This window comes from Eretmochelys imbricata, chromosome 2 (assembly GCF_965152235.1).
Source record: "Eretmochelys imbricata isolate rEreImb1 chromosome 2, rEreImb1.hap1, whole genome shotgun sequence".
NCBI lineage: Eukaryota > Metazoa > Chordata > Testudines > Cheloniidae > Eretmochelys > Eretmochelys imbricata.
The window spans coordinates 197,160,338-197,169,481 of NC_135573.1; the positions used below are offsets into that span (position 1 = coordinate 197,160,338).

General features: G+C 50.3%; 1 protein-coding gene across 2 annotated transcripts; it reads left to right on the forward strand.

Annotated features, from left to right (window-relative positions):
- Positions 1–3,191: 3,191 nt before the first annotated feature.
- Positions 3,192–8,886, forward strand: EOMES (eomesodermin). Of its 2 annotated transcripts, none has more exons than XM_077809307.1 (6): positions 3,192–3,928; positions 5,185–5,339; positions 5,885–6,006; positions 6,449–6,607; positions 6,704–6,765; positions 7,478–8,886. In XM_077809307.1, exons 1-6 carry the CDS (start codon positions 3,192–3,194, stop codon positions 8,211–8,213), a joined length of 1,971 nt encoding a protein of 656 aa, XP_077665433.1. In that variant the 3' UTR covers positions 8,214–8,886. The 2 variants fall into 2 exon arrangements, with proteins under 2 accessions (XP_077665433.1, XP_077665434.1); XM_077809308.1 differs by having other exon boundaries at positions 7,535–8,886.
- The last annotated feature ends 258 nt before the right edge of the window (positions 8,887–9,144 follow it).

A 9,144-nucleotide genomic window follows, 5' to 3' on the forward strand; every position in this document is an offset into this window, starting at 1 on the left:
AATCACATAGATTGCAATGGAAATTTTGCCTGAGTAAGCACAGAATTTGACCCATGATGAATAAGCAAGTTCCTAGCTCTCTGCTTCTTATTTCCCCAAAAGCCATATACTGTCCGTAGGTGTATATACAACCTCCTCGGACTGCTGTGGGAGTTCCATGTCAAGATCGAGGCCAGCATATGTTTCTCTAAAGGTGATCTGAAATCTTAAAAGAATACTGAAAATGTAAAGAATCTGATTAAAATCTTAAATCATTAGCAGAATCCATGTGTAATCTTCATTACAAATATATTTGAAAATAAACCGAAAAGCTTTACCTGTCATGGGTTTTTGTCTTCTCTACAGAAAAATCCCTAAGGGGATATGGAGTTGGAGTTGTTCCTGATTAGCTGATCCTGATAACTCCACGTGTGGTGTGGACAGGATATATTCTGGAATAACAGTGCCTTGTTCTTGCTTTTAGTTTAACTCACTTGGAAAGTTAATCAGATACAATTATTCGGGAACAACTCCATGTGTAGACCAGCCCTTTCAGGATCCTATTGAGACTAATTGGAGGCTCCAGATGAAATCAGTGGGGAACTGCAACTAGTTCGTAAAGCAGTACAAGGAGCTAAGCCTGTCCAGGTGGGATGTTCTCAGATTTTGTAGGCGAACTAAGGTCTGGGTAGATAGGTACGGGAGGACCCACTCTGCGACGCTTTGGATGACAAAGTGTACTTGTTATATAGTCTTTTAATGATTTGGCATTTTAAATACTTTTTAGAATTAAACTCAGTTCACCTAGGTTCAAGAGCATGTGAAATAGAAATGTTTGTGCAGCGCTTAGATAGTGGGGCTTATAGGCGCTATATAAAAACCTTTGCTAGCGAGACGTTTTTCAGTATCTGTCGGGTGCGCTGCAAGTTCCACACGCGGGAGGAATTTTGATCACAGTAACGCCCCCCTTTCACGAGCGGTGGTCACTTCGCTATTGAATAGTAAATGGGGTGAGGTCTGCAGATCGCTTTGCCGTCCACTACTAGTGAAGATCCGGCTGAATGGTTTGTATCTGCGCCGCTCTTCTCCCCCCAGAACAAACCCATCCCCTTGCCGAGAGAAATAGCCGCGGTCACAGCGCTCAGGACCTCAGCGCAGGCAGGTCTCCGCTGAACGCCCGGGCTCCTGACTCGGCAACTGGTTTGTCTTTTTCGTTCGCACCGCAGAAAGTGAGGCAAAACTTTACAAGAGCGAGACTGGACGAACCGGGGTGGCAGATAACAGTGATAACTGCAGGCTGTGAGCCGACCTGTCCTGCAGCACCAGCGGCCGCTTTACCATCTCCCTGTGCGTTTTGTTGCGCTGCAGTTTAAATTTAGTGCTTAAGTATTTGCGAGCGTTTCGCTTCTTTCTTCCGCTTCTGATCATTACATACTAAGTGCACATCAGCTGCCCTTTAAACTGATCATCTAGCCTCTTTGCCTACCGTCCTTTAACCAAACCTTTGGCTAATATTTACAGACAAGCCCGGCACCAAATAGCATCGGAGTTCCTGTAACTGTAAAAGTTTTGTAAAGCTGGACAAATGTATTTTGATCCACGGGGATGCGCGGGTTTGGTTAATTCTGAGCGCCTTATCTTGGCTTCATGTGACCTTGTCAACCTGTTATGTTAAAAAAAAAAATCAAAATCTCGAAGGAGTTGCTCAAGGCAGTCAGACAAAGCGTGGCTGGAGTTTGGACTATTATGTATTAGTAACTGTTAATTCATAGTGAATATGCTTCCGTCGCTTTTTTTCAGCAACGAAATATTGGGGTTTTTTTTTTTATAATTTGCTTTAAAAATTGGATGTTAGGAATAGTCACTCTGTTGAAGTCATGGCAGATTTAGGCATCTGCACGAAGAGAGGTCGAAGGGGCTACCAACCTCTCTCCATTTCAGTCATGACCCCATGCTCTGACTTTTAAAAATCAGAAATCAATCTAATTCTTCTTACATTCTAGCTCTTCGTCTGTCGGGGTTAAAACAAAACCACCCGCTGCATCAGTGATGGGGAGACATATAAAATTCTCCATCTGGAATTGTTAAAACAAGGAATCTATCAGACAATTAAAATACAATTCCGTTTTGCAGCACCGGATTATTGAAGCAAATAAATTTTATTTATTTATTTTTGGGCGGGGAAGGGTAGAATTGAAATAGCAAAACAGCCCTTACAGTTGCTTGAAAGAGAAGCCCCTGATAAGGTGTAAAGAGCTCTGGGTCATCCTGATGTAAATGATGTTCTGATCTTTGGTATAAAGGCGTTTCTACCCTAGCTGGCATGGCTGCAGAAAGGTTGAATTGTTTCAGGGGCGAGACCGCTGTTGAGAGCCTTTAATCTCGCCCATCAAATTTAAATGAAATGTGGATCTCGTTTCTTGGCTGGCAACGATAATCGCAGATGTCTCGCTTGCTAAATTGTTAAACACCGTCTACGAAGGCACTGGGGAGCAAAATCCGTGGATCTTTAAGGCTATATAACTACATGGATTTCAGGTTGCATTACTGACATTTTGTCCAGATCTTCTCTCTTTCCCCTCTGAAAGTTGCTTTCTTCCCATTAAAGTCTTCCACCTGCAGGGTGCTTTTCTTTATACCCAAGCAGCTGTTATCTAAGAGGCCTGCATCATCTTTATTAAGAGATCGTCATTTTGCTAACGCCTGGCGGCGGGGTAAAATCCAAAGTAGATCACCCTAGCCACCAAGAAATCCAGTTCAAGTTCCTGCTTCCTCTCTCCCTTTACCAAAGCAGGACACGAAGGGATTTTGATCTCCCATCAGGAGCCAGTTAAAGGGGGGGGGGGGCGGGAATGGAGTCACAGGTGACTTGTTCCAATTAGTAGCTGTCTAATTAAATTAGTGTCACAGAAACCAGCCAATGGGCCAGCCAGGATGACGGGGGCTGCCACGAACTAGACCTCCCCAAGCCCCTCCCCGGCGGCCCGAGGAGCCCAGCGTGCCTATATAAATAGTCTCCGTTTAATTCAGCAGCAGAGGTGGCTTGTTTTCAGTGGGGAAGGTAGGAGTAGGGAGGGGGGGCAGCGAGGGGGTGGGGAAGTTGCAGGGGAACTTTCCGGGCGGGGGGCCCTTGCGGCTCGGCACTTTCCCTCCCTGGGAGGAGCCGCGCTCCAGAGCAGCCCCGGGCTCCCTCCCGACTGGCGCTGGAGAGGATGCAGCTAGGGGAGCAGCTGCTGGCCAGCGCCGCGAGCCTGGCCGGGCCCCCCTTCTACCCGCCGGAGAGCGGCGGCGCCCGCGGCGGCCACCGCAGCCAGCCCAGCTCGGGCTCCCCGCAGCGCCTGGACTTGGACAAGGGGCCGAAGAAGTGCGGCAGCGCCGGGCCGGGCATGCTGAGCGAGGCGGAGGCCGGCGAGCCCTTCCCCGGCGCGGGCTCCAAGCAGGGCGCCCCGGACGGCCGCAAGGCGGCCCCTTGCGGGGAGGCCGAGCTGCCCCCGGCCGCCGCCGCCCGCTACCCGCTGGACAGCCTGAGCGCCGAGCGCTACTACCTGCAGTCCCCCGGGCCGCAGGGGGCCGAGCTGGGCGGGCCCTGCTCGCTCTTCCCCTACCCGGCGGCGCAGCACGGCTCCGTCTACCAATCGCCCGGCGGGGCGCGCTACCCCTACGGCTCCGTGCTGTCCCCGGGGGGCTTCTCGGCCGCCGTGTGCTCCCCGGGCGGCCGGGCGCAGTTCGGGGGCGGCGGCGGCGGCGGCGGCGGCTACCAGTACGGCCAAGGGGCTGCGGGGCCCCTGTACAGCCCCTACCCGGCGGCGGGCTCCTGCGGCGGGCTGGGCGCCTTAGCCGTGCCCGGCTCGGGGCCGGGGCTCCGGGCGCAGGTCTTCCTCTGCAACCGCCCGCTCTGGCTCAAGTTCCACCGGCACCAGACCGAGATGATCATCACCAAGCAGGGCAGGTACGGAGGGGCCCGGGCCGGGCGTGCGGGGATCCCCAAGCCCCACACCGGCTATAACCCCCACGCCACCGATTCCTTCTGGGCCCCCGGTGCCAGCCCTGGGCGTCAAGGGGGCTCCGGGTTCGCCGCCCGCTAAAGCGGCTTGTGCGGGGGGCTCGCCTGGGGGGCATCGGGCTCTTCCCGCTTCGTTTTACACGTCCCGTTTCTCGAGGGCGATCTGGAGCCCCGAGCTGCCTCTTGCTGCCCCTGAGCCGCGGGGGGGTTAATTTGTTGCCACGTTAAAAATCAAACCAAACAGACGCTCCTTTTTTTTTTGGCCAGTGAAACTCGACGGGAGCCGGAGAAGGGCCATTTAAACGGCGCCTCCCCGCCCGGAGCCCGCTCTGCCCCCGGGCTCGGGCTCTCCGCCCACGGGGAGGATTTGCGCTAATTCGGGGTTGCCCTGGGCTTGGGCCAGTGTGGCGGGCAGCGAAGCCCGGCAAGCGCCGCGGTTTTGGTGCCGGGCCGGTTTTCTTTTCTAAGCCGCCGACCTGGAGGACCGGAGCCCGTCCCCGTGCGGGGCAAAACCCCTGGGGCTTCGGGAAGGGTTTGGCGGAGGTGGCTGGCGGGGGAGCAGAACTCGCGGCTCCCAGGGAAGCGAATCGGATGGGGGGGGTCAGTAAGTGTAATTGTGTGTGTTTGGCGGGGGGGTCCCGTTAGGGTTTCCGAAGGGCCAGTCTCTTAGCCGAAAACTCGCTGTCCGCGGGGCCGTGGCGGGGGTTGGGTGGGAGGCGGATGGTTCCTTGCTGCGGGGGAAGGAGCCAGAAATGTGGCTCTTGCTGAGGTTTTCTTCGCGCCGGGTCCTGTGAGTAGCTCGCCTGTTGTCGGTGGGAGACTGAGGGGAAGGGAGCAGCGCCGTGGGGGCTGAAATCTAGCCGACTTGATAACGAATCCCAAGTGGAAATGGCCGGGCCGTGGCGGGGCTGGTCCCCCCCCCCCCCAGCAAAGCCGAGGCCGATTTGGACCCCAAGAGCCGCTAAGAGACCCCCTGGCCGTGACCCTCCGAAGGCAGCCGGCTGGGACAATCCAGTCCCTGCCTCAGTTTCCCCCCCGCAGACTGCTTGGGCTCCACGCGTCCCGGTGCCTGGCAGAGCGCCCCGAGCCGCGCCCCAGCGGGCAGACCCGGAGCCGGTCCCTGAGCTCTGGCTCGGAGCCCTTCCTCGGCGTCCCCGGGCGCGCCGCTGACTTGCGCGGTCTCCGCTTTTTTTCCCTCGCAGGCGGATGTTTCCCTTCCTGAGCTTCAACATCACCGGCCTCAGCCCCACGGCCCATTACAACGTGTTCGTGGAGGTGGTGCTGGCCGATCCCAACCACTGGCGCTTCCAAGGGGGCAAGTGGGTGACGTGCGGGAAAGCGGACAACAACATGCAAGGTACCTTGCGGCCCGGCCCCTCCAGCCAGGCTCTGGGAAACCGGCTCCCGATCGGCCCCGGCCCTTCCCCTTCCCAAGGCAGCCCGGCCACGGGGCGTGCTCCCCCCGCTGGCTCTTCCCTGTGGCCTGTGAGCAATGGCCAGGCCCGGAGGCGCGTCCCATGGGACATTTGCAGGGCAAACCCCAAATGCTCAACCCCCTTTCAAGGGTGGTGAAGGGTTTTAAGGCGCGTGAGAAACCCCTGGGCTGGAAGATGGCGCTGCTATGGCCTCCCTGCCCCTCTGCAGGCGGGGCCAGGTGTTGTCCCCAAGCCGAGCTGGGCACTAAATGAAATTTCACAGCATTTAATATACAAAGGTGTAAGCTTGTCCTTCCGGGAATCTAGCAGCACCCAGGGACTAACTTGCAGTGCATCTGCCTCCCCTCCCTTTGTCCCATGGCTGGTGCCAAAGATGATCCCTGTCACTCCAATATCTGCTTCCTGAATTTTGTGTACAGGACTGCTCTTGTATTTCTTACATTTGCCTCTCTTCTCTCTCTCCTAGGCAACAAAGTGTATGTTCACCCTGAGTCCCCAAACACTGGAGCTCATTGGATGAGGCAGGAGATCTCTTTTGGAAAACTAAAACTGACCAATAACAAAGGTGCTAACAATAATAATACTCAGGTAAATAACTGATAAATAGCCTCTAAATCAAAAAAGTAGCATCAGATAGTGATTGGGTTTTCAGGGCTTCATGACCCTATCTTGCAGATCTATACTAGCCTCAGAAAATCGAAAATCATTTGAATCTGTTTAAGTTCAATGGTCTTAACAGATATGGGATGAAAAACTTCCCCCTTCTGTTTAGTCAGTGCATAATGTAGTCTATATGTACTCTGTTCTCTCAGAGCAGTGAATTTTGTGCCACTGTACTCCTAAAGCTATTATCCACAGTCTGGTTAAATTGAGGATCACACCTTGCAAACTCCTTGTGAGAGTCTGAAGGCTAAATGATCAGCTTCCAAACATCTGATTGATTTTTCTCCCCTATGGTTAGCACTCTAGTTTTAGGTGCCTTTTATCTGAACAATATCCTAGACTATACTTTATGCATTGTTTCTTCTAGATGATAGTACTTCAGTCTCTACACAAGTACCAACCTCGACTTCATATTGTGGAAGTGACTGAAGATGGGGTTGAAGATCTCAATGACTCTTCAAAGACTCAGACGTTTATTTTCCCGGAAACCCAGTTCATAGCAGTTACTGCATATCAAAACACTGATGTAAGTCATGAGGGGGTTTAAACTTGGGGAAAACTATGGTGGAAGGTGCTTGAGTTAAATTTCTAAATTGCATCAATTCCATCTTCCCCCCCCCAGATCACTCAGCTTAAAATTGACCATAATCCTTTTGCAAAAGGCTTCAGGGACAACTATGATTCGTAAGTATAATTTTTATTCCTACCTCAGTCTAATCTGCCTCCATTTAGGAGGCATATTTCTGGCCTGTTTGTAGAAAGATTTCCATTTTTTAAAACAACTTAGAACCCCTGCTTTTATTTTTGGGGATAAGCTATATCCACAACTTCAGTAGATGGTGCAACTCTTTCCTAGCTTTAATTAGATTTTTAAATGCCTTTTGTATGTGTACCATGTCTGTCTTCTGGTGGGTGACTGTAAATTTTGTCTAAAAGGAGCTGACCAAACCCTACACAGAGTAGGTAGGACCTCTTAGTTTTAAAGTCTCACCCAAAAGATCCAGGGTAGTGTGTGGTATTCATTTAATCTATCTTGGCACAAGGGAGAGGTTCATTGTTTACTTTACTCTAAAAATATTTTTAAAAAAAATCTATAGATACCTCTTGAAAAGGTGCTGGTCACATTTTTGGTATGTTAAGAATTAAGATTTGTGAAAAGTTGTTTTTTCAAAGCATTGTGTATGCTATATTAAAAGGAGCTGTACTTAGAATTTAAGGCTTGGAAGTGTCTCCTGAGTTGAGGTCCAAGGTGAAACTGGACTTTGATCTTGCAGAATGTATCAAGTGTCCTAAATCCCAGATTTTTATCCTTGGCACATAGTTCAGTCCCTGTCTGTTTTTAATAGTACATGGAATTGTAAAGACCAACACTTAGCATTTCTCTTTTATATTGTAGCATGTACACAGCTTCAGAAAATGACAGATTAACTCCATCTCCCACGGATTCTCCTAGATCCCACCAGATTGTCCCAGGAGCCCGGTACAGCATGCAACCATTCTTCCAGGAACAGTTTGTCAACAACTTGCCACCAGCCAGATTTTACAATGGTGAGAGAACTGTACCTCAGACAAATGGCCTGCTCTCTCCTCAGCAGAATGAAGAGGTGGCCAATCCTCCCCAGAGATGGTTTGTTACTCCTGTGCAGCAGCCTGGTACCAACAAACTGGACATGAACTCCTATGAAACAGAATATTCTCCTAGCACCTTGCTCCCCTATGGCATTAAATCTCTTCCCTTGCAGACGTCCCATGCTTTGGGATATTATCCTGATCCAACATTCCCTTCCATGGCAGGGTGGGGAAGCAGAGGTTCTTATCAGAGAAAAATGGCAACTGGGTTACCTTGGACCTCCCGAACAAGTCCCCCAGGTTTCTCCGAAGACCACCTTCCCAAGGAGAAGGTGAAAGAAGAAATCAGCTCATCCTGGATAGAGACCCCACCTTCCATAAAATCTCTAGATTCAAATGATTCTGGCGTCTACACTAGTGCTTGTAAGAGAAGACGACTCTCTCCTAGCACTTCCAGCAATGAAAATTCTCCAACAATGAAATGTGAAGACATGCATGCTGAGGACTATAGCAAAGACACTTCAAAAGGCATGGGCTACTATGCTTTCTATACTACTACTTAGAGCATTATTTCATCCCGATTTGGCTAAATTTTCAGGGTGGCTTTGGGTTTTGTTTTTCTTTCATTTTGTTTTTTCTACATAAAAGTTGCCAAAAAGGCTCTTGCCTTCCACCTTGAATTGTTTTTGTGCAGTTCTATAGAAGGTGCCAAAGCTTTTTGACTACTGGAGGTAACTGGGTGGGGAAGGAACTGTATTATAATTTGATCTTAACTTTTGGAAGGAACAGTAAGGGGGTTGTTAGCAAGATCCTGTTTTTTACAATGTGGATTATTTATTGGAGACACTAAAATGTACAGTTTGGCTGGCTCAGTGGCCGAGGGGTAAGTGCTATGCATTACCAAACAGGAGATCTGGGGTTTTTATCCTAAACTCTCTTTGCGTCTAGGTCTCTGAGAAGTGTCTGCAACTGCTACACTGTGCTTCAGATAGAGTAGGCCTCATCAACACACTCAGCTGCCCAATCAGAAGCATCTAACTCAGTGCAGTTAGGGCTGCTTGGACAGAAGATAACACAAGAAGGGAGGATTACTTTTAAAAAAATTTTATGAATGGAAAGTTTTGACTTGAACACCCTGCTGCCCAGGCCCGGGGTTTGATCAAATCTGGCTTTCTTTAACTTGGGTGGGATAAAATGACTTCATTTTGGAGGGGGGGGTTATGAGAAGTGAACTTTACCGAGGTGGCCAAAAAAAGACAGTGTACAGCTGTATTTGTCTAGGTACACTGTAGAGTACTGTGGAATACATTGTATAAATAGTCTACATATAGAGGTCTGGTTGGGATCATATGAAGTTGGTGCTTTGGCGTTCTAAAAGCATTTTTGATTATTCCAGCAAATTTAGCCTCTTGGAGCATTTAAAAAATGCATTGCTGAAAGTATATCAAAAGGTATCTATATTGACTTGTAGGTAAAGTGGTTTTTTCAGCTGCC